This window comes from Gopherus flavomarginatus, chromosome 18 (assembly GCF_025201925.1).
Source record: "Gopherus flavomarginatus isolate rGopFla2 chromosome 18, rGopFla2.mat.asm, whole genome shotgun sequence".
Lineage (NCBI taxonomy): Eukaryota > Metazoa > Chordata > Testudines > Testudinidae > Gopherus > Gopherus flavomarginatus.
The window spans coordinates 23,050,269-23,073,495 of NC_066634.1; the positions used below are offsets into that span (position 1 = coordinate 23,050,269).

At 64.8% G+C, this 23,227-nt stretch overlaps 1 protein-coding gene and 2 long non-coding RNA genes across 3 annotated transcripts in view; all 3 read left to right on the forward strand.

Annotated features, from left to right (window-relative positions):
• MAP4K1 (mitogen-activated protein kinase kinase kinase kinase 1) overlaps window positions 1-23,227 on the forward strand; it is a 39,773-nt gene that overhangs the window by 3,999 nt on the left and 12,547 nt on the right. The window contains exons 2-18 of the mRNA XM_050928711.1: window positions 6,444-6,501; window positions 9,427-9,517; window positions 10,162-10,226; window positions 11,464-11,519; window positions 11,743-11,790; window positions 13,408-13,450; window positions 13,718-13,790; window positions 17,411-17,542; window positions 18,353-18,415; window positions 18,874-18,955; window positions 19,083-19,199; window positions 19,339-19,417; window positions 21,146-21,201; window positions 21,512-21,549; window positions 21,915-21,959; window positions 22,585-22,679; window positions 23,093-23,116. Of these exons, the coding sequence (XP_050784668.1) occupies window positions 6,444-6,501; window positions 9,427-9,517; window positions 10,162-10,226; window positions 11,464-11,519; window positions 11,743-11,790; window positions 13,408-13,450; window positions 13,718-13,790; window positions 17,411-17,542; window positions 18,353-18,415; window positions 18,874-18,955; window positions 19,083-19,199; window positions 19,339-19,417; window positions 21,146-21,201; window positions 21,512-21,549; window positions 21,915-21,959; window positions 22,585-22,679; window positions 23,093-23,116 (1,165 nt within the window). The remainder of the gene's footprint in view (window positions 1-6,443; window positions 6,502-9,426; window positions 9,518-10,161; window positions 10,227-11,463; window positions 11,520-11,742; window positions 11,791-13,407; window positions 13,451-13,717; window positions 13,791-17,410; window positions 17,543-18,352; window positions 18,416-18,873; window positions 18,956-19,082; window positions 19,200-19,338; window positions 19,418-21,145; window positions 21,202-21,511; window positions 21,550-21,914; window positions 21,960-22,584; window positions 22,680-23,092; window positions 23,117-23,227) is intronic.
• LOC127037179 (uncharacterized) lies at window positions 13,953-15,075 on the forward strand. Its single transcript, XR_007770293.1, has 3 exons — window positions 13,953-14,018; window positions 14,083-14,488; window positions 14,887-15,075. It is a non-coding gene; the product is annotated as an uncharacterized LOC127037179 (long non-coding RNA).
• Window positions 16,740-17,023, forward strand: LOC127037190 (uncharacterized). The gene is made up of 3 exons (XR_007770306.1): window positions 16,740-16,833; window positions 16,902-16,941; window positions 16,978-17,023. It is a non-coding gene; the product is annotated as an uncharacterized LOC127037190 (long non-coding RNA).

Sequence of the window (23,227 nt, forward strand, 5' to 3'; positions counted from 1 at the left end):
GTGATAGCTGGGGCCAGGTCATGTGGGAACAGGTCCCGGGGTGGGGGGGCTGAGGTGGGAGGTGCGCTGGGCCTTAGACAGCAGCTGTCAGGGGAGGGAGGGGACAGGGTCAGTGCTGAGGGTGTGAGGCTGTTGGGTGGGGTCACACAAGTCCCCGGGACCCCTGGGCTGCCCCCTCGTCCTGGGGTGCGTCTCGCCCTGTCCCTCCGGGGCAGGCGGCTGGCACCGGTCAGTCGCCCGCGGGCAGGAGCGAGGCCCCAACATAGCCAACTCCCGGGTTTGCGATTCAGCCATGGGCTTTTACAAACTCCCTGTGCAGGAGGGCAGGACCACCCATGCTGGGCGGGTTCAGGGCGTGGCCATGCCCAGATCTCACCCGCCCGACAGTGGCCTCCGGGGGATCAGGGCAGCAGCTGCCATCCTGATCCTGAGGAGTTTCCTGCAGGAAACCCGGCTGCTGCCCAGAGAGCGACGGGGCTGGAGGAGCCTTTCCCCTGCTGGCTGCCCGCCTGCCCGGGGTGTGTGCGGGGAGAGAGACACTGTGTGGGCCACGCAGCCGCACAGACATACAGACACACACAGTCTGCGTTGGCCATGCACCCACACAAATACAGACACACACACTGCATGGGCTGTGCACACGCACAGACATACAGACGGACACACACTATGTGGGCCATGCAGCCGCACAGACATACAGACAGACACACACACTATATGGGCCATGCCTATGCACAGACATACAGACACACACACACACACTGCATTGGCCACGCACACACACAGACATACAGACACATACAGAGACATACAGACACATACACTGCATGGGCCATGCATGTGCACAGACATACAGATACAGACACACACACACACACACTGCATGGGCCATGCACGTGCACAGACATACAGATACAGACACACACACTGCATGGGCCATGCACGTGCACAGACATACAGACACACACACACTGCATGGGCCATGCACGTGCACAGACATACAGACACACACACACAGGGACACATGCTGCATGGGCCCTACACACCCACACCCACACCCCGACTGGCTGGACCATGGACATGGACGTATAGACACACGGACACGGACACACTGCATGGGCCATGCACACACCCACAGACATACAGACACACACACACTGCATGGGCCATGCACACACCCGCAGACATACAGACACACACATGCACACACTATGGGACAGACGCATGCACTCTGCATGAGCCAGGCACGCACACACACACACACACGGGCCCAGAGCCCTTCCCCCACAGACCACCAAGCTGGGTGGTTGCGCATACACACAGACAGACAGACAGGCGAAGTGTTTCCCCTGCGGGTTGTCTAGATACACCCACAGACACACACAATCCGGCAGAGAGAGAAGCACACGTGGGTGCCAGCAGACAGACAGACTCACAAGTCAGGAGAGACGTGAATTCACCCCCAACACCCATCCCCTCTCCCACCCACTGACACGCTGTTTCCACACCTCCCTTCACACCTTCGCTCGTACTCTCCCTGTCCCATTCACACCCACACGTGGCTGAGGATTCAGCACGCAGCTGGGGCCAGTCCCTGGTGGGGGAGGAGAAAAGGGGTGGAGGAAGGTTGGCCCAGTTCTCAGGAGACCCTGGTTCAGTTCTCTGCTCTGCCACAGGTGCCTTATGTGACCCTGGGCAAGTCACTTAGCTGCTCCGTGCCTCAGTTTCCCCCATCTGCCCTGTGGGGATAACAGCCCTGCCTCATGGGGGCTTGTGAGGATCAGCGCTCAGGCACACCCAGAACACACCCGCTCGCTGCAAGCGGGCACACGTTGACTGAGGCCCAGCCACTGAGCACCAGCGTCTGGCGGCTCCCTCGGGCCTCCCTGGCTGCTGCGTCCGCCGGGTAGAACCAGGTTGGGGTGGGGTGGGGAGAGCTCTCCCAGCCCGAACTGGAGAGAGGATGCACCTAGACTGGGATGAGGGGGACAGACTGGCGTAGGCCGGGGCTGTGCTGCTCACTTCTGCAGGCACAACTCTGCCCATCACGGTGGGAAGAAGCTGCTAATGCCCCTAATGCAGTTACATTATCGATATTAGTTATTAGCTCTGTTTAAAGCATATTCCCCTACGGGAGCAGCTGTGGTGGGGTGAGGGAGAGCTGCGTCCGCACTGGGAGTGCTGAGCCAGGCCGGGGTCCTGCCTTGTCCTGACCTGGTGAGGGTTGTGCAGCGCCGGATGGGAATAGCTGCCCATTACACTGGGAGAACTGTGTCTGCACTGGGAGTGCTGAGCCAGGCCAGGGTCCGGCCTTGTCCCGACCTGGTGAGGCTCGTGCAGCATCGGACGGGAATAGCTGCCCCGTTACGCCAGGAGAGCTGCATCCGCACTGGGGGTGCTGGGCCAGGCCAGGGTCCGGCCTTGTCCCGACCTGGCGAGGGTCGTGCAGCGCCGAACGGGAATAGCTGCCCTGTTGCGCCAGGAGAGCTGCGTCTGCACTGGGGGCGCTGGGCCAGGCCGGGGTCTGGCCTTGTCCCGATCTGGCGAGGGTCGTGCAGCGCCGGACGGGAATAGCTGCCCCGTTGCGCCGGGAGAGCTGCATCCGCACTGGGGGTGCTGGGCCAGGCCCGGGTTCGGTCTTGTCCTGACCTGGCGAGGGTCGTGGAGCACCAGACGGGAATAGCTGCCCCATTACACTGGGAGAGCTGCATCCGCACTGGGAGTGCTGGGCCAGGCCGGGTGATGGTTGTGCAGCGCCGGACGGGAATAGCTGCCCCGTTACACTAGGAGAGCTGCATCCGCACTGGGGGTGCTGGGCCAGGCCGGGCGAGGGTCGTGCAGTGCCGGACTGGAATAGCTGCCCCGTTACACCGGGAGAGCTGCATCCGCACTGGGGGTGCTGGGCCAGGCCGGGATCCGGCCTTGTGCCGACCTGGCGAGGATTGTGCAGTGCTGGACTGGAATAGCTGCCCCATTACACCGGGAGAGCTGCATCCGCACTGGGGGCACTGGGCCAGGCCGGGGTCCGGCCTTGTCCCGACCTGATGAGGGTCGTGCAGCGCTGGACGGGAATAGCTGCCCCGTTACACTAGGAGAGCTGCATCCGCACTGGGGGTGCTGGGCCAGGCCGGGCGAGGGTCGTGCAGTGCCGGACTGGAATAGCTGCCCCATTACACCGGGAGAGCTGCATCCGCACTGGGGGCACTGGGCCAGGCCAGGGTCCGGCCTTGTCCCAACCTGGAGAGAGTCGTGCAGCGCTGGACGGGAATAGCTGCCCCGTTACACTGGGAGAGCTGCATCCGCACTGGGGGTGCTGGGCCAGGCCGGGGTCTGGCCTTGTGCCGACCTGGCGAGGGTCGTGCAGTGCCGGATGGGAATAGCTGCCCCGTTACACTGGGAGAGCTGCATCCGCACTGGGGGTGCTGGGCCAGGCCGGGGTCTGGCCTTGTGCCGACCTGGCGAGGGTCGTGCAGTGCCGGACGGGAATAGCTGCCCCGTTACGCCGGAAGAGCTCCATCCACACCAGGGGCGCTTTGCTGATGGGGTGTGAATGCCAGGGTGGCTGTACGGATACTGCACTCCTAAGTTAGCCCCGGCCTCTTATGCCGGCCACAGGGGTGGGCAGGGGGTTCATGCCATGCGACTCTCTAGTGGAGATAGGGCCCAGGTCCTGCGAGGCTGGGACGTGTCTGCTGGGAGTGTGCGGTGCCTGGCCCCTGCTCTGAGGAGCTCCCCACCTCGGCCCCAGCCGGCTGCACCACTGCATCTGTGTCGGTTGGGTGAGGAGCCAGGCGCTGGTGTGTGGGCGTCCCACGGAAGGAAGGGCAGCTTGGCACCCAGGGGACTGTCCCACTGACGCATACCTCTGCCGAGGGGGATGCCCTGTAGGAGCAGTCAAGAGGACTCGAGACCCACCGGCCTCATTCTGCCCGTGGGTCTGAGGCTGGGCCGGCTGCTGAGCCATGCTGGCTTTGAACCCCTGCCTCGCCGTGACGGGCTCCATGGCCGATCCCCCAATAGACCCCCTGGGCCCCGTTCTTCTCCCCACCTCGTCAACGGCTCTGTAAAAATAAAAAGCAGAAGTGGCGAGTTGTTTGCTCTGAGTGAGGAGAGGTGGCAGCCCCCACCCGAGGACGGGGGGGCAATAGCCATGGCCCTGCCGTGTGGGGGGCGGGGTAGCACAGTCAGGATTGGGCCCAGCCGCGAGATTCCCTGCTTCTGGTGAGCTCTGCCGGCTGGCGTGGGAGGTGGCGTCCCCAGAAATACCCCTGCCTCTGTGTGCTGGCAGCACTGGGGGGGCTCACCCCCAGCCTTCCTGGGGTCCAGTCCCATTGATGGGGGGCTGCGCGTACATGGGGAGCTCACACTGCTGTGTCCTGAGGGGACCTTGCCCCCCGGCTGAAAGCCCACGGCCGTTTGCTGCGCTCCAAGGGGCTTGGTTTCAGATCCCGGCTGTCGTTCAAAGCAGAGACGCTGCGGGGGCGGGTGGGGGGGTCTGTGGGCAGCTGCCGGAAGGCAGGGGAAGCTGCCTGGCCTGCTAGGGGCTCAGCCACGGGGTGCCCCCCCTGCCACGGGCACTGGGAACAGTGTGTGGGGGTAAGGGCATCATCTCAGACCCATCCCCGGCTGGCGCGACACGGGCAGAAATTGATCGAGTGGCCTTGAGACCTAGCAGGGTCTTAGTGCCACTCAGCTGTGGCCCCCTCCCTGCTCAGAGCGCCCGTTTGTGCTGGTACCCACAGGCACAGGTGGGGCAGGGCAGGGGGGACTCGAGGAGGGGGCATTGGGCAGCCCCCCCCACCACAGCCAGGCCCCACACCGGGGGAGGGTCTGGCCCAGTGCTTGGCAGCCTCCTGCCGCCTTTGGGCTCAGTGGCAAAGCACCCTGGGCTGCCACGGGGCCCGCGACAGGCCCGAGGTCGCAGCTGGGTCTAGAGTTTGCTTTGGCCACCCAGTCCCTTGTAGGGAGGCTGCCAGATTTGGTCCCATCTCCTAACGGAGGAGGAGGATTCTGTCCTTCTGCTGCCGCTTTCCATCCCTGTTGTACAGCTGGGGAAACTGAGGCATGGACCAGGGAAGGGACTCCTGCAAGGCTGCACAGCATATCAGTGGCAGAGCTGGGAATGGAACCCAGGAGTCCTGACTCCCCTGCCGCCTCCCGCTCTAACCACTAGACCCCCACTCCCCTCCCAGAGCCGGGATAGAACCCAGGAGTCCTGACACCCAGCTCCCCCCGTTCTAACCACTAGACCCCCCACTCCCCTCCCAGAGCCGGGATAGAATCCAGGAGTCCTGGCACCCAGCACCCCCCGTTCTAACCACTAGACCCCCCACTCCCCTCCCAGAGCCAGGATAGAACCCAGGAGTCCTGACTCCCAGCCTTCTTCACGAATCACATTATATTCCTGCCCCCAAACCAGAAGTCGAACCCAGGCACCCCAACTCCCTGATCTAACCACTAGACCCCTCTGATTCCTGGGAACCCAGGAGTCCTGCCCGTAGTTCCCTCCTAGATTAAATTGGATGCACACGTTCTCTGTGGCTGTTGGGGGGGCGGGGAATAGGTGGTTGTATTCGAGAAATAGCTCGTGCTTGTCTTACTGACATAGCAGAGTCGGTGGTGGGGAGGGACCCCCGGACCGTAAGTACAACCCCCCTGCATGAGCTAGGGGAGGGCATCAGGGGTAGGCTGTTGTGCTCCCTGGCACCAGCCACTATGGTGTGGATTTATGGGAAGGCGCATCCTACGGCCCCCATCCCCATGGTGTCAGGATGCTGCACAAACACCTTTCCCCCACCCCTGGGAGCCAGGGGAAGATGATCATCCCCATGTCACAGATGGGGGAAACTGAGGCACACCACAATGATGTGACCTGCCCCAGCTTCTGCAGGGAGTCCGTGGCAGAGCCAGGAACAGAACCTAGATCTCCTGGGTCCCAGCCCAGGGCTTCAGCCACAGAGTCTGCGTTGTATTGCAAGTACCCAAAGGGCAGAGTTAAGGCTGTACATTGCATATGATGGTAGCACCTAGGAACCTCAGCCATGGACAAGGACTACATAGCGCTAGGTGCTGTACATTTTTTCTGCTATTAGGTGCATTACGGTAGGGTTAAGCTGTAGGGTTATTCTCGGGCATGCGTGGTATCTACTGTCTCTATAGTGCCGCTCCTTCAAAAGGATCCCCAAGCGCTAAACAGTTACACACCTTATACATAGCGAGCAGCTCACCCAGTGCTGGGATGCAGCCACCTCTTGGGTGGGACACAGGAGCTGGTTATGCAGGGACCCCTCGCCCAGCGCTGAGTTGCAGCTGCCTCTGGGGTCGGGCGCAGAGGCTGGTTAACAGCCGCACAGCACGACAGTTCAGGACCCTCCACCGGCCAGGCAGATCCCCGTTGTGATGGGCGTTTTCCCCTTGATTGTTCTCTCCTTGTGTTGCTGCAGGCGAAGAACAAAGGCACCGGCGAGCTGGCTGCCATAAAGATTGTGAAGATGGAGTCAGGTGAGGGATGGCGGGTTCCCCTGCTGGAGAGGGTCCCCAGCTGACCGCTGTCCGGGACGGGTGTAACCAGAGATCTGTCTGACCTCCCGGAGCCTCATCTGTCTGACCCCCTAGGGCCTCGTCCCTCTGTGTGCCTGACCTCTTAGAGCCTTGTCTGTGTGTTTGACCCACTAGGGCCTCGTCTGTCTGTCTGTCTGACTCACACCCTGGAGCCTCGTCTGTCTGACCCCCTAGAGCCTCATCTGTCTGACTCCCTAGGGCCTCGTCTGTCTGTCTGTCTGTCTGACCCCTAGGCCTCATCCGTCTGTCCCCCTAGGGCCTCGCCTGTCCGTCTGACCCCCTGGAGCCCCGTCTGTCTGACCCCCTAGTCCTCATCCGTCTGTCCCCCTAGGGCCTCACCTGTCTGTCTGACCCCCTGGAGCCCCGTCTGTCTGTCCCCGTAGGGCCTCGTCTGTCTGTCTGTCTGATCCCCTAGAGCCTCGTCTGTCTGACCCCCTAGGCCTCATCCATCTGTCCCCCTAGGGCCTCGCCTGTCTGTCTGACCCCCTGGAGCCCCGTCTGTCTGACCCCCTAGTCCTCATCCGTCTGTCCCCCTAGGGCCTCACCTGTCTGTCTGACCCCCTGGAGCCCCGTCTGTCTGTCCCCGTAGGGCCTCGTCTGTCTGTCTGTCTGATCCCCTAGAGCCTCGTCTGTCTGACCCCCTAGGCCTCATCCATCTGTCCCCCTAGGGCCTCGCCTGTCTGTCTGACCCCCTGGAGCCTTGTCTGTCTGTCCCCCTAGGACCTCGTCTGTCTGTCTGTCTGATCCCCTAGAGCCTCGTCTGTCGCCCCAGTGCCTTGTCTGTCTGTCTGACCCCCTAAAGCCTCATCTGTCTGACCCCCTAGGCCTCATCCGTCTGTCCCCCTAGGGCCTCGCCTGTCTGTCTGTCCCCCTAGGGTCTCGTCTGTCTGTCTGTCTGACCCCCAGAGCCTCGTCTGTCTGTCCCCCCAGGGCCTCGTCTGTCTATCTGTCTGTCTGACTCCCTAGATCAGGGATAGTCAACCTATGGCACACATGCTGAAGGCGACACGAGAGCTGGTTTTCAGTGGCACTCACACTGCCCGGGTCCTGGCCACCGGTCCAGGGGGCTCTGCATTTTAATTTAATTTTAAATGAAGTTTCTTAAGCATTTAAAAACCCTTATTTACTTTACGTACAACAATAGTTTAGTTCTATATTATAGCCTTGTAGAAAGAGACCTTCTAAAACCGTTCACGGATCACTGGCAAGTGAAACCTTAGACCAGAGTGAATCAATGGACTCAGCACAGCGCTGCTGAAAGGCTGCCAACCCCTGCCCTAGAGCCTCGGCTGTCTGTCTGACCCACTGGAGCCTCGTCTGGCTGCCCCCGAGATCCCAGCCTGTCTGTGTGTCTCTCTCTGGTCTCCTGAGCGCAGATCCGTCCTCTGGCCCTGAGAGTTCAGTAGCGGCTGAGCTGCCCCAAGGCTGCTCCTGGTGGCAGGGGGCGGATGTTCTGCCCCCTTGGGGCCAGGGACTGGCACAGGCCTGAGGGCCTGCACCCCGAATACCCCATGGCAGGGAGGGGGGCGAACGCCCCCTTGGCAAGGCCAGGATCAGGGAGCTGTTGGGGCCAGCGCTCATGGATGCCCCACACCGAGCCCAGCCCCCTGGGTACCGCCCCGATGGGAGCTCCTGGCAGGCAGCAGCTGCAGCTGGCGGGAAGGGGGCTGCTGGCAGGCGAGTTACCGTAACAGCAGCCAGCAACATCCTTCCCGGCTTCCTCCCCCCGCCCCCCCGCGGCTGTCACACTGGCTCCCCAGCGCGGGGCGCGAGGGGGGCCTGGGCTAGAGCCTGTGCTCCCCTCTGCCCCCAGGGGGCAGCCTGTGCATCTGGGGCGAGCACCCCCTTCCGCAGGACCTTGGGGGGCACGGGAGCTTCAACGCCCCCTGGGGCTGCGGGGGAGGGGGATTGCTGGGGATCATGGGTGGGGGGGAGGCTCAATCAGGGCATCTCCGCCAGCCCAGGTCCATTAGGCATTGGGGTCAGCATGGACTGCCAGGGACGAGCCCCCCACGCCGAGCCCCCACCCGGTGCGCCCCCAGCCCAGTGCCCCCCTGCTGAGCCCCCCCACCGAGCCCCTCCCAGCCCTGTGCCCCCCTCTGAGCCCCCCGGCACCCTCTGCCGAGCTCCCCCACCCGATGCCCCCTGCCCAGCCCCCCCACCGAGTCCCCCCAGCCCGGCGCCCCCCACTGAGCCCCCTTGCCCAGCCCCCCACCCCGCTCCCCATGCTGAGTCCCCCCACTCCGCTGAGCCCCACTCCCCCCTGCCCGGTGCCCCCCGCCGAGCCCTCCCTGCCCCGCTCCCCCCAGCCCAGTGCCCCCTGCCGAGCCTCTGCCCCACTCCTGGCAGCCCAGTGCCCTCTATTGAGCCCTCGGCCAGCTCCCCTCAGCCCAGCACCCCCCACTGAGCCCCCACCTGCTCCCCCCAGCCCGGCACCCCCTGCCAAGCCCCACAACCCTGCTCCCCCCAGCCCGGCGCCCCCCGCCGAGCACCCAGCCCCCTGCAGCCCAGCACCCCCTGCCGAGCCCCCCGCCCCGCTCCCCCCAGCCCAGCACCCCCTGCCGAGCCTCTGTCCCACTCCTGGCAGCCCAGTGCCCTCTATTGAGCCCTCGGCCAGCTCCCCTCAGCCCAGCACCCCCCACTGAGCCCCCACCTGCTCCCCCCAGCCCGGCACCCCCTGCCAAGCCCCCCAACCCTGCTCCCCCCAGCCTGGTGCCCCCTGCCGAGCCCCCAGCCCAGCGCCCCCTGCTGAGCCCCCCGCCCCCCCAGCCCAGCGCCCCCTGCCAAGCCCCCCGCCCCACTCCCCACAGCACAGCGCCCCCTAGTGCCGCACTCCAGGTGCTAACAGCTGCTGTCACTCCCCAGACGACGACTGCGCCGCGATCCAGCAGGAGATCCTCATCGTGAAGACCTGCAAGCACCATAATATCGTGGCCTATTACGGGAGCTACATACGGTGAGAGAGCCTGCCCCATCTCTCCCCACTGCCCCCCCCACTTCCCCATCTCTCCCTACTGCCCCCCCAGCTGCCCCATCTCTCTCCACTGCCCCCTGGCTTCCCCATCTCTCCCCACTGCCCCCCCAGCTGCCCCATCTCTCCCCACTGCCCCCCTGGCTTCCTCATCTCTCCCCACTGCCCCTTAGCTGCCCCATCTCTCCCCACTGCCCCCCTGGCTTCCTCATCTCTCCCCACTGCCCCCCTGGCTTCCTCATCTCTCTCCACTGCCCCCTAGCTGCCCCATCTCTCCCCACTGCCCCCCTGGCTTTCCCTCCCCCATCTCTCCCCACTGCCCCCCTGGCTTCCCCATCTCTCCCCACTGCCCCCCACAGCTTCCCCTCCTCCATCTATCCTGGCTCCCTCTCCCCTCCCGCTCTCACTCCCTCTCCCCATCTGGAGCCCCCCCACGGCTTCCCCTCCTTTTCTGTCCTTCCTGCCTCTGGAGCCGCCAGGTGGGTCCTGGGGCAGGTGCATAGTCCCCACCCCCAGGGCCTGTGGAGGGTTGCGGGAGCCCCTTGGCCCAGGACACGATGGCCCTGCCCCGCTCCCCTCCCGCACCCCAGGGCCTGCTCCATTAACCCTCTGTCTCTGTGGCCCGCTAGGTTGAACAAGCTGTGGATCTGCATGGAGTTCTGTGGGGCCGGATCTCTGCAGGACATTTACCATGGTAAGGTGGCACCGGGCGGGCACCGCGCTGCACCCTCATGGAACCAGCAAACTGCTCCCCATGCGCCCCCAGCACAGCGCTGGTGGGAGAACGGGGCACCGAAGCCTCATCCCGTGCTCGCCAGGCTCCTGCCAGCCAGGCCACAGGAAGCCCCATTCCCGTCAATAGCCCATCTGCGCCCTGCCAGCGTCCTGCTGGCTAGAACAGTACAATTACCCCTGGGGGAAACTGAGGCACAGAAATGGGACAGGTCTTACCCAGCTCCCACAGTGAGTCATGGCAGACTTAGGAATAGAACCCAGGAGTCCTGACTCCCAGCCCCTCAGGTCTAACCCATTAGACCCCACTCCCCTCCCAGAGCCAGGGACGGGCCACCAGTCCTGCCTCCCTAACGTCCATCCCTTTGCTCTAACCCCTGAACCCTGCCTGTGCTCTCAGGTGAATGGCTGCTCTCAAAGCCTGCGGCTTGTGCTCTGGGCCATGTGGAAAAGGAAGTGAGCCCTGCGCTGCTGGCTCGGAGCAGCAGCAGCCTCCTGTGCTGGGGTCACCAGCTGCTCCAAAATGCAGAACCAAAAGCAGCTAAGATTGCTGCTGTGCCTGGTGGGAGGGGCAACGCCATGGTCTGTGCAGCGCCCGGCGCGATGAGCCCCCAATCTCGGGCAGGGCCTGGGCGGCGCCCGGCTCGATGGGGCCCTGATCTTGGATAGTGTCTGGGCGGTGCCCGGCACGATGGGGCCCTGATCTTGGGCAGGGTCTGGGTGGTGCCCGGCACGATGGGGCCCCGATCTCGGGTGGGGTCTGGGCGGCGCCCGGCATGATGGGGCCCTGATCTTGGGCAGGGACTGGGCAGCGCCCAGCACGACGGGGCCCCAATCTCAGGTGGGGTTTGGGCAGCGCCCGGCGTGACAGGGCCTTGATCTTGGGTGGGGTCTGGGCGGCGCCCAGCACTACGGGGCCCCGATCTCAGGTGGGGTCTGGGCAGCACCCAGCACGATGGGGCCCCAGTCTCAGGTGGGGTCTGGGTGGTGCCCGGCGTGACAGGGCCCCAATCTCAGGTGGGGTCTGGGCAGCGCCCAGCGCGACGGGGCCCCGATCTTGAGTGGGCTCTGGGCGGCGCCCGGCGCGACGGAGCCCCAATCTTGGGTGAGGTCCAGGCAGCATCCAGTGTGATGATGGGCTTTAGTGGGGCACTACCATACGACACCTAATAATAAACCACATCCATTTTCCATTACAGTCACCGGCCCCCTGTCAGAGCAGCAAATCGCCTATGTCTGCAGAGAAACATTGCAGGTGAGTGTGGGAAGCCCCCTCACGCTGGCCTCCAACTGGGGCAGCTCAGCTCTCCGGGGGGCATCTCAGAGGCCTTCCCAGGGAGTGGCCCCCACTGGCATTTGACCATTAACCCTGGCTTTAACCCTCTAACAACGGTGACCGAATGGAGACTGGGCAGGGGCCGCTCAGGCCGGGCTAAACCCCCTGGAGCTAAACACCCCATTCTCATTTGTGTTTTTAGGGTCTGTCTTATCTTCACATCCAAGGCAAGATACACAGAGACATCAAGGTGAGGAGGTCAGGCTGGGGGCCGATGGGCTGGGGCTGGCTCCCTGTCTCTGGGAGGGGCCGGAGGAGGCCTGGCTGGGTCCGTGGCCGGAAGGATGGACTGGGGGGAGGTCGATAGCTGATGCAGTGCTGGGGTAGCCGTCAGTCCCAGGGTACGAGAGAGGCACAGCTGGGCAGTCAGCGCCTTGTACTGGACCGGCGGCTGTTGGCGAGAGAGCCGAGCTTTCCAGCGCGGCAGTGGCGGAGAGAGCAGGCAGGTGGGGAGCGAGTCGGCAGACTGTGGCTGGAAGGAGGCTGGCTGGCTGGCGAGGGAGGTAGATGCCAGGGCTGCTGTGGTGAAGTGGCAGAGATGCAGGGGCCCGCTTGGCGATACCAAGAGAAGGAGCCGAGCGTGGGCTGGGGCGGCTCTGGGCAGCCCTTTCCTTGGGGATCTAGAGTATGGCTTGTCCCGCCGCCTGGCCTGGGAGAGCCAGACCTCCCACGGGGGAAAATCCACCAGGCTGGGGGACCGGGCTGCAGGGATGTGGGATGGGTGGGGTTCTGTGGCCTGCTTTGTGCAGGAGGTCAGACTAGATGATCACATTGGTCCCTTCTGACCTTAAAGTCTATGAGTCTATGAGACTTAGCCTACGCCCAGCGTTTCAAGCTGGGGGCTGGGGCCTGAGGCTCTCAAACCGAATAAATAGGAAACTGGAGCCCTTCTGGGTTATTCATGGGGACCCCCCACACACACACACAGCAGGGAGGGCTGAGCCCAGAGTGAAACTGACTATAAACAGAAAGTGAAATAGATCAAGCAACTGGCAGACTCCCACGCTGCCAAGACGGGCGTGAAAAAGAGCATCGGCTAGAGACAGGACCTAGGATTGCTCAAATTCTGTCCCTTCAGCACCCCCAGGAGCCTGGATTAAAACCAATATACTGATAATGTAGGTCGTAGCGTGTTACCACGTGTCTCCGGGGCTGGGGCATGTGGCCGTAGCATGTTACCACATGTCACTGGGGCTGGGGCATGTGGCTGTAGCATGTTAGCATGTCTCCGGGGCTGGGGCATGTGGCCGTAGCGTGTTACTGCATGTCACTGGGGCTGAGGCGTGTGGCTGTAACAGGTTAGCATGTCTCCGGGGCTGGGGCATGTGGCTGTAGCATGTTACCACATGTCACCGGGGCTGGTGCGTGTGGCTGTAGCATGTTACATGTCTCCGGGGCTGGGGCATGTGGCCGTAGCGTGTTACTGCATGTCACTGGGGCTGAGGCGTGTGGCTGTAACATGTTAGCATATCAACAGGGCCGGGGCGTGTGGCGATAGCGTGTTACTGCACATCACTGGGGCCGGGGCATGTGGCTGTAGCATGTTAGCATGTCAACAGGGCTGAGGTGTGTGGCGATAGCGTGTTCCCAGCACTCAGCTGGGTCTGGCTGTGATTTGCCCCACGGCGGGGTTCAGTGACATAACGGTGGCCGGCCCCCGTGGAAATCGCAGCCTGGGCAAGTCTGACGGAGTCAGCGCCGAACCTGCCTCCTCCAAGGGGGTTAAACCATTTCTGCAGCCCCTGGGGACCTTCCCCTGCCCCACGGCCCCAGCCCCCTTCAGCCTTCTCTGTTCCTTCCCCCACAGGGAGCCAACATCCTCATCAATGACAACGGAGAAGTGAAACTTGGTGAGTGATGGTCCCAGCTTGGCCCTACCGGCTCTTCCCCAGGGAGGGAGGCCTCTGGAGTGTGGCTGTGGGGCAGGTGGGAAATCTATGGGGCATGGTTAGGGGCAGTTGGGGGGATGCAGGTGGGTTGCACTGCGGTATGGGGCTGAGGGTCCTGGGGGTGTCTGGGGGGTGCGCTGGGACAGGCTGATGGGAGCAGGGGCTGTGGGGGAGCAGTGTCCAATATCCACCTGAGGCCAAACGAAGCTTTTCCTTTCCTCCCCCCAGCGGATTTTGGGATCTCGGCCCAGATCAGCGCCACCTTCGCCCGCAGGATGTCCTTCATCGGCACCCCCTACTGGTACCCGCGGGGCGGGCGTGCGTGCGGCTCGGCTCAGCCCTGGCCTGCTTGGGGGGGGGGAAGGGGCTCACGGCGCCACCCAGGAGCCGATCTCCGGCCTGCATGTGTCTGCCGGAGGATTGTCCGGGGGGGGGCACAGTGTGTGTCCCAGGTGTGTGTTCATGTGTGTCCCAGGTGTGGGGGGGGCACAGTGTGTGTCCCAGGTATGTGTGTCCGTGTGTGTCCCAGGTGTGTGTGTGTGGGGGCATGGTGTGTGTCCCAGGTGTGTGGGGGGGCACAGTGTGTGTCCCAGGTGTGTGTGTTCATGTGTGTCCCAGGTGTGTGGGGGGGCACAGTGTGTGTCCCAGGTATGTGTGTCCGTGTGTGTCCCACGTGTGTGGGGGGGCACAGTGTGTGTCCCAGGTGTGTGTGTCCATGTGTGTCCCAGGTGTGTGGGGGGGCACAGTGTCTGTCCCAGGTGTGTGTGTCGGTGTGTGTGCCAGGTGTGTGTGGGGGGCACGGTGTGTCTCCCAGGGGTGTGTGTCCGTGTGTGTCCCAGGTGTGTGTGTGTGTGTGTGTGTGTGTGTGTGTGTGTGTGGGTGGCGTGGTGTGTCTCCCAGGTGTGTGTGTCCGTGTGTGTGCCAGGTGTGTGTGTGTGTGGGAGGAGGCATGGTGTGTGTCCCAGGTTTGTGTGTGTGTGGGCACGGTATGTGTCCCAGGTATGTATATCCGTGTGTGTTCCAGGTGTAGGTGGGTGAGGGGACACAGTGTGTCTCCCAGGGATGTGTGTCCGTATGTGTCCCAGGTGTGTGTGGGGGGGCATGGTGTGTGTCCCAGGTGTGCATCCCCGTGTGTGTCCCAGATGTGGGGGGGAACATGGTGTGTGTCCCAGGTGTGTGTGTCGGTGTGTGTGCCAGGTGTGTGTGTGTGGGGGCACGGTGTGTCTCCCGGGGTGTGTGTCCATGTGTGTCCCAGGTGTGTGTGTGTGTGTGGGTGTGGGTGGAGTAGTGTGTCTCCCAGGTGTGTGTGTCCATGTGTGTCCCAGGTGTGTGTGTGTGTGTGGGAGGAGGCATGGTGTGTGTCCCAGGTTTGGGGGGGGGCACGGTATGTGTCCCAGGTGTGTGTATCTGTGTGTGTTCCAGGTGTGGGAGGGTGAGGGGGCACGGTGTGTCTCCCAGGGATGTGTGTCCGTTTGTGTCCCAGGTGTGTGTGTGTGTGTGTGTATGGGGGCATGGTGTGTGTCCCAGGTGTGCATCCCCGTGTGTGTCCCACGTGTGTGTGTGGAGGCGCGGTTTGTGTCCCAGATGTGTGTGGGGGGGGGCACAGTGTGTGTCCCAGGTGTGTGTGTCCATGTGTGTCCCAGGTGTGTGTGGGGGGCATGGTGTGTCTCCCAGGGGTGTGTGTCCGTGTGTGTCCCAGGTGTGTGTGTTTGTGTGGGGTGTTACGGAGTCCCCGGGCGATGCTCTGGAACTGCTCCCCACCAAGCCAGGCAGGACTTTGGGGAGCCTCCTCTCCCTTGGAGCAGACTTGTTCAGGGCAAGAGGCTCACACGGCTTCACCTCCTGGGTCTCTCCTTGGAGCATTCAGCATCCTCTGCCCCTCCGTGCGCTTCCCACAGCGAGTCGTCCCAGCGGGGTCCTGGGGGGGCCACAGGGTCCTGCACCCCCACTTTGCAGTCAGACGTGACTCTCAGCCAGCCAGTAACACAGAGGTTTATTCGATGACAGGAACAGGCTCTAAAACAGAGCTTGTAGGTACAGCGAACCGGACCCCTCGGCCGGGTCCATTCTAGGGGGCAGTGAACCAGACCCCCCACCTCTGCCCTCAGCCAGCTCCAGACTAACCACCCCTCCCAGCCCCTCCTCTCTGCTCAGCCCCTTTCCCGGGCCAGGAGATCACCTGATCCCTTTGTCTCCAACACCTTCAGTTGGCACCTTTGCAGAGGAGGGGCCCAGGCCATCAGTTGCTAGGAGACAGAGTGCCAGGCATTTAGGTGCACTGGCCCTTTGCTCTGCCAGATACTTAAGAACTGCCATGGGGACACTGAGGCACCAACACAGTATTCAGAGAAAACATTAAGAACTTTCCCAGTTCGTCACAGGGGGTCACAAGGTGTGTGTCCCAGGTGTGTGTGAGGGGGGCACAGTGTGTGGTGTCCCAGATGTGTGTGCGGGGCCACAGAGTGTATGTCCCAGGTGTGTGTGTTGGGGGGGCCACAGGGTGTGTGTCCCAGGTGTGTGTGTTGGGGGGGGCCACAGAGAGTGTGTCCCAGATGTGTGTGGAGGGCATGGTGTGTCTGTCCCAGCTGTAGGTGGGTGGGTGGGGCACAGTGTGTGTGTGGGGGGGAGCACACTGTGTGAGTGTCCCAGGTGTCTATGTGTGGGGGGGGCATGCTGTGTGTGTCCCAGCTGTGTCTGTGTGTGTGCAGGGACACACTGTGTGTGTCTCAGATGTGTGTGGGGGGCACGCTGTGTGTGTCCCAGGTGTGTATGTGTGTGGGGGCACGCTGTGTGTGTCCCAGGTGTGTGTGTGGGGGGGCATGCTGTGTGTGTCCCACGTGTCTGTGGGGGGCACGCTGTGTCTGTCCCAGGTGTGTGTTTGTGGGAGGGCACTCTGTGTGTGTCCCAGGTGTGTGTGGGTGGGGGGGCACGCTGTGTGTGTCCCAGGTGTGTGTGTGCGGGGGGGGCATGCTGTGTGTGTCCCAGGTGTGTGTGGGGGGCACGCTGTGTGTGTCCCAGGTGTGTGTTTGTGGGAGGGCACTCTGTGTGTGTCCCAGGTGTGTGTGGGGGCACGCTGTGTGTGTCCCAGGTGTGTATGTGTGTGGGGGGACGCTGTGTGTGTCCCAGGTGTGTGTGTGTGGGGGCATGCTGTGTGTGTCCCACGTGTCTGTGGGGGGCACGCTGTGTGTGTCCCAGGTGTGTGTTTGTGGGAGGGCACTCTGTGTGTGTCCCAGGTGTGTGTGGGTGGGGGGGCACGCTGTGTGTGTCCCAGGTGTGTGTGTGTGGGGGGGCATGCTGTGTGTGTCCCAGGTGTGTGTGGGGGGCACGCTGTGTGTGTCCCAGGTGTGTGTTTGTGGGAGGGCACTCTGTGTGTGTCCCAGGTGTGTGTGGGGGCACGCTGTGTGTGTCCCAGGTGTGTGTTTGTGGGAGGGCACTCTGTGTGTGTCCCAGGTGTGTGTGGGTGGGGGGGCACGCTGTGTGTGTCCCAGGTGTGTGTGGGGGGGCACGCTGTGTATGTCCCAGGTGTGTGTGTGGAGGGGGGGCACGCTGTGTATGTCCCAGGTGTGTGTGTTGGGGCATGCTGTGTGTGTCCCAGGTGTGTGGGGGGGGGCACGCTGTGTATGTCCCAGGTGTGTGTGTGTCGGGGGGCATGTTGTGTGTGTCCCAGTTGTGTGTGTGGGGCCACAAAGCCTGTCTGGCGCTGTCCGTGTGCACGCTGGGCCGGCCTGAGAGCAGCCGCCAGGGCCGGTTTCAGGGGCGACTCTGGGCTAAGGGGGAGGACACGATAGAAATGTCCCCTGGCCCCCAGTGCCTCCATCAGGCTGCCCATCCCCAGACCCTCCCCCCGGCCTCGCCAGGGGCAGCGCCCCCCAGCCAGCCTGCCCACCTCCACCCCTTCCCCGCGCTCTCCCCCCGTGCCAGGATGGCGCCCGAGGTGGCGGCGGTGGAGCTGAAAGGCGGCTACAATGAGCTGTGCGACATCTGGTCCGTGGGCATCACGGCGGTGGAGCTGGCTGAGCTGCAGCCCCCCATGTTCGACGTCCACCCCCTGCGGTGAGTGCCAAGGGGCGGGGCCTGCCATGAGGGAGCCCCCCCCTTCCCCAGTCCGAACCTGCCCCCCGGGACCAGCTCCCAGGGCATCACACAGGGTCTGCGATGGCTGCGGGGCGCAGGGAGGGACTGGCAGCTGGGGGGGGCAGAGCGGGGCGGCTGGCACGGCGACTGGGCAGAGCTGAGGGACCCAGGAGTCCAGGCGGCCAGTTCTCGCCGGGAGTTGGGCTTCCACAGGGTGAAGCCAGGAGGCTGCTGGAGGGAGCGAGCCGGCCCCCGCCCCGCAGAGTCAGGCGGCCACGCGGTTTCCCCCTCACTCTGCACGGAGGCTGGGGAGGTGTCTAGGAAGCCCAGATAAGATCAGAGCGCGATAATCACTCGGTGCCCCACGTGGCACGGTGCCCACAGGCTGCCCTTTCATGCGGCATCTGGATCCTGCCCCCGCCCAGGGCTCTCCCCGCCCGCAGGGCCCCAGCTGGGGGGGCGCGGGAGCCGAATCCGAGCTAGAAACCAGCCTGGAGTGGAGCTTCTGGGGCGTGGGTGGGGGAAAAGGGCACACTGCGTCCATCTGTCCGTCCCTGATCCACCTCCCGTCCCTGATCCACCCGGGGCCTCAGCGCATTGGAACAGGCCCATCTACCCGGCCTCCCGGCTCCAACGCTGGCTGCCTCTCCCACCCCTTGCAGCCTGCAGCACCCCCCTCGCCCTTCCTGACCCGCGAATGGCCGGCCCCCGCCCTGCAGCAGGGAGTCCCGCCGGTTAATGAACCCCACCCCCTGCGCCTGGGTCCGGCGCCCCCTTGTGTCCCTGCAGGGTGCTGTTCCTGATGTCCAAGAGCGGCTACCAGCCGCCGAAGCTAAAAGACAAGCCAAAGTGGTGAGTGGCGCTGGTTACAGGACAGACCCGAGCCCCTTTGTGACCCCCAGTAGCCGGAGTTGGGGGGATCCCCCGGGGAGGGGTGGGAGCTGATTAGAGCCAGGGAGGAGCAGCCCCCCGCCAAGAGTGGGAGCTGCCGGGCCGATCCCGGTTCCGGGGTCCTGGGATCTGGTTCTGCTGGGGCTTGGTGGGTTGCAGGGAAAGCTGGGAGCCAGGATGTCTGGGTTCTAGCCTAGCTCTGGGAAGAGAGTGTGGTCTACTGGTTAGAGTGGGTGTGGTGTGCGAGCCAGGACTCCTGGGTTCTCTCTCTGGCTCTGCCACGGCTTTGCTGTGTGACCTGAGTCAGGCTGGGTCCCTTCTCTGTGCCTCAGTTTCCCCTCTGTAAAGGTGGGGGTGGCCTCGTCCCTGGGCCTGGCCTCCCTGCCAAGGCTCTCGGCTTCCCGGTTGTGTCCCCCCAGGACTCCGGCCTTCCACAACTTCGTGAAGGTGACACTGACCAAGAACCCCAAGAAGCGGCCGAGCGCTGCCAAGATGCTGAGTGTGAGTAGGGCGCGGGCGGGGGCAGGCCGTGCCCAGGGGGTTGCCCATCCTGGTGGGCCCAGCCGGTCCCCCGGGGGGCGGTGAAAGTCGGCTGCCCCCCAACCTGCCCCCGTTCCTCCCTCCCCAGCACCAGTTTGTGGCCCAGCCTGGCCTGAGCCGGAGCCTGACGCAGGAGCTGCTGGAGAAGCTGCGAAACCCAGACAAGCTGCCGCGCTGCTGCGAGCCGGAGGAGGACGAGGCCGAGGTGAGACGGGCTGGGGGCTGGGGGGGGACCCACGGCTCCCAGCTGGCCCTGCCCCTGCGGCCTGTCCCCGCCATGCTCACAGACCGAGGGGGGCCGTGCTGGTGGGACCCCCCCACTTAACCCCACCCTGTCTTCCCAGCTGCCACCCCCGGTGCCCCAGCGGATCCACTCCACGCACCGGCACGCCCCGGCCGAGCGCAGCAACTCCGACATCAACCGTACGTCCCCCCGCCGGGACCCCCGCTGTGCCCCTCCCCTTACTGGGACCCCTGCCGTGCCCCTTCCCCCCCCGCCGGGACCCCCGCTGTGCCCCTCCCCTTACTGGGACCCCTGCCGTGCCCCTTCCCCCCCCCCGCCGGGACCCCGCTGTGTCCTCCTCACCAGCTGGGACCCCCGCTGTGCCCCTTCCCCCCCCGCCGGGACCCCCGCTGTGCCCCTCGCCCCCCACCGAGACCCCCGCTGTGTCCCTCCTCACCAGCTGGGACCCCGCTGTGTCCTCCTCACCATCTGGGACCCCCGCTGTGCCCCTCGCCCTCCGCCGGGACCCCCGCTGTGTCCTCCTCACCAGCTGGGACCCCCGCTGTGCCCCTCCCCGCCCGCCGGGACCCCCGCTGTGCCCCTCCCTGCCCCGCCGGGACCCCCGCTGTGTCCCTCCTCACCAGCCGGGACCCCCGCTGTGCCCCTCCCCGCCCCGCCGGGACCCCCGCTGTGCCCCTCGCCCCCCGCCGGGACCCCCGCTGTGCACCTCGCCCCCCGCCGGGACCCCCGCTGTGTCCTCCTCACCAGCTGGGACCCCCGCTGTGCCCCTTCCCCCCCCACCGGGACCCCCACTGTGTCCCTCCTCACCAGCTGGGACCCCTGCTGTGCCCCTTCCCCCCCCACCGGGACCCCCGCTGTGTCCTCCTCACCAGCTGGGACCCCTGCTGTGCCCCTTCCCCCCCCACCGGGACCCCCACTGTGTCCCTCCTCACCAGCTGGGACCCCTGCTGTGCCCCTCGCCCCCCGCCGGGACCCCCACTGTGTCCCTCCTCACCAGCTGGGACCCTGCTGTGCCCCTTCCCCCCCCACAGGACCCCCGCTGTGTCCTCCTCACCAGCTGGGACCCCCGCTGTGCCCCTCCCTGCCCCGCCGGGACCCCCGCTGTGCCCCTCGCCCCCCGCCGGGACCCCCGCTGTGCCCCTCGCCCCCAGCCGGGACCCCTGCCGTGCCCCTCCCCTCACTGGGCCCCCGCTGTGCCCCTTCCCCCCCGCCGGGACCCCTGCTGTGCCCTTCCCCTTACTGGGACCCCTGCCGTGCCCCTTCCCCCCCCGCCTGGATCCCTGCTGTGTCCCTCCTCACCAGCTCGGACCCCTGCCGTGCCCCTCCCCTCACTGGGACCCCTGCTGTGCCCCTCCCCTCACTGGGACCCTCGCTGTGCCCCCCCCCAGCTGGGAGTCCCGCTGTGCCCCTCCCCCCCAGCTGGGACCCCTGCTGTGCCCCTTCCCCCCCGCCAGGACCCCCGCCGTGCCCCTTTCCCCTGCAAAACCCCTCCTGCTGACACCTCTGCCATGCACCCCCCCACCCAGACCCCACTGTGTCCCCCACATGTTCCCCCTGCTGTACCCCACCCTCGTCTGGGAATCCCGCTGTGTCCCTCTCTCTACGGGCCCCTGCCCTTCCCCTCCCATGTACCCTTTCCCCCACTGTGCCCCTCCTCCTGAGCCCCCCCGTGTGTTCCCCTTGCTGGGACCCCTTCCCCGCCCCTCTGGAGGAACCTCCACATCTCCCCGCCTTGCTCCAGGACCCCACCATGCCCTCCCCAGCGGCGTGGGGTCCCTCCGGTCCTGCTGGCAGGCGCATGGGGGGGGGAGCTGGATGCTGGGAGCCGCCCCTGCTCACCCACAGGCCTGTGGTTCGGTGTCACGAGCTGGCGCCATGCGTCCGGTCTCAGCCGCCTCTCGTTCCAGTGCAGCCCATCAAGATCAGGACCCAGAGGAAGGAGCCGACGCCCGCGTGCCACGTGGTAGGTGCTGCCCGTGTCCCCGGCCCCCCATGCGCCAGCCCCTCCAGCGGGTGCTCCGGGGAAAGCTCCATTCCCTGGCACCTCTGCCAGGGCGTCCGTCGCAGCCTCTCCCACCCACCATGGTCCCCCCGGCAGCCCCACTTTCCCCCCCACCCCCGGTGCGGGGCACGGCTGGGAACCTGGCTCTCGGGGCAGGGTGCCCAGGGTCTGAGCTGAATGGCCCGGCGTGGGCAGGGGGATGCATCTGCTGGGGGGCCGGGCTGGCATGAATCCTGGCCTCACCCTGCCTCTCCCGTCTCCCCACGCCCAGGAGATCTGCCTAGACCTCAGCTCCACGGGCCGTGCCAGGTAACTGCCCCGGGCCCTGGGGGGTGGGGTGAGCCAGCCCAGGGGCCTCGCCGGGCGCGGGGTGTCGGACCAAGGGAACCTTGCTGCAGGGCGGGGGGTAAGAAGGGACGGCTCCGTAGACGGGAGGAGGGGGACAGACGGGCCCAGGGGCCCCGCTGGGGGAGGGGGGAGATGGGCCGGCCCAGGGGCCCCGCTGGGGGAGGGGGGAGATGGGCCGGCCCAGGGGTCCTGTTTTGGGGGGGAGAGAGGAGATGGGCCAGGCTGGTCCAGGATCCCCTTCCAGGCTGCTGCTCCAGCTGGCCCTGGGGCCTGTCCTGGCGCCAGTCGTTGGCCAGACTCAGACTCCGGCTCCGGCTCCTTCGCAGGGTCAACATGTCGGACTCAGACAACGACTACGACGACGTGGACATGTAGGTGCCTCCCCCACCACCAGGGCTCGTCCAGCTGCAGGGACCCTTCCCCCCCAAGGGGGCTCAGCTTGGTCACGGCATGGGGACCCCCCCAAGGCTTTTGGGAGGACAGAACTGTGATGGATTTGGTCACAGAGACCCCCTTGGGACTGTCACCTGACGTGCTGAGATTACCCCTGAGCCCGTTTCCCCTGCCAGCCTGGGACTCCAGCACCCTGCCTGGTTGAGCCCCAGACGCCAGCCTGCTGCAGCACAGACCCAGGTCTGGTCCTCGCCCCCAAAGCTGCAGGCTAAACTCAGCAGGTTACCTGTCTCCAGCACCCAGACACCCAGCTCCCAGTGGGAGCCAAACCCCAAAGGGATCCATTTGCTTATACGGGGTAAACTCATACATTGTCCGCCCTCTATAACCCTGATCGAGAGCTATGCCCAGCTGTTCGCTGCCCCGGGTGTTAATCACTTACTCTGGGTTAACTAATAAAGAAAAGTGATTTCACTACGTGTGAAAAGTGGTTCCAAGGAACACCAGATAGAACAAAGCCAGTCACCGAGTGAAGTAAAACAAAACACGTGAGTCTCAGCCTGATACATTAAGAAACTGAATTCAGGTAAATCTCACCCTCAGCGACGCTCCAGTCAGCTGCTTTCACAGACTAGACGCCTCTCTAGCCTGGGCCCATCCCTTCCCCCGGGACAGCCCTTGTTTGTTCCCGCTCGATGGTAATTAGGGGTTTTCTCATGACTGGCCGCCCCCTTTGTTCTGCCCCACCCCCTTGTAAAGCTTTGGGACCAGGCAGGGATCTTCCGTCCCTCTGGGTCCCCACCCCTCCTTCTAAACAGAAAAGCATCAGGTTTGAGATGGATTCCACCATTCTTCCTGGCAGCCTTTTGGAGAACAGAACCATCCTAGCCTGGGCTGCACCCCGCGTCGCCTTGGCAGCCATGGGGTTGGGCGTCTGCCCCCCCACAGGCGTCTGCTCTGCCCTGTCCCCCCATTGCCCTTGCCCCCCTGTGGCCCTGCCGTGCCCCCCATCTCCCCTGCAGCCGGCGGCTTTGCCCCACCCCTGGGATCCACGTGGGGTCAGGTCAGTGGCTCATGATCTCTCTCTTTCCCCCTCGGTCCTGCTGTGCAGCCCCAGCAGCTGTGACCCAGCCAGGTACGTGCCCTCACACCCGGCATCAGGCACTGGAGGGTGGGGCTGGGGGGCTCTGTTGCCTGTCCTGGTTCACAGAGCAGCGTATAGCCTGGGCCGAGTGCCCCCGGGCTG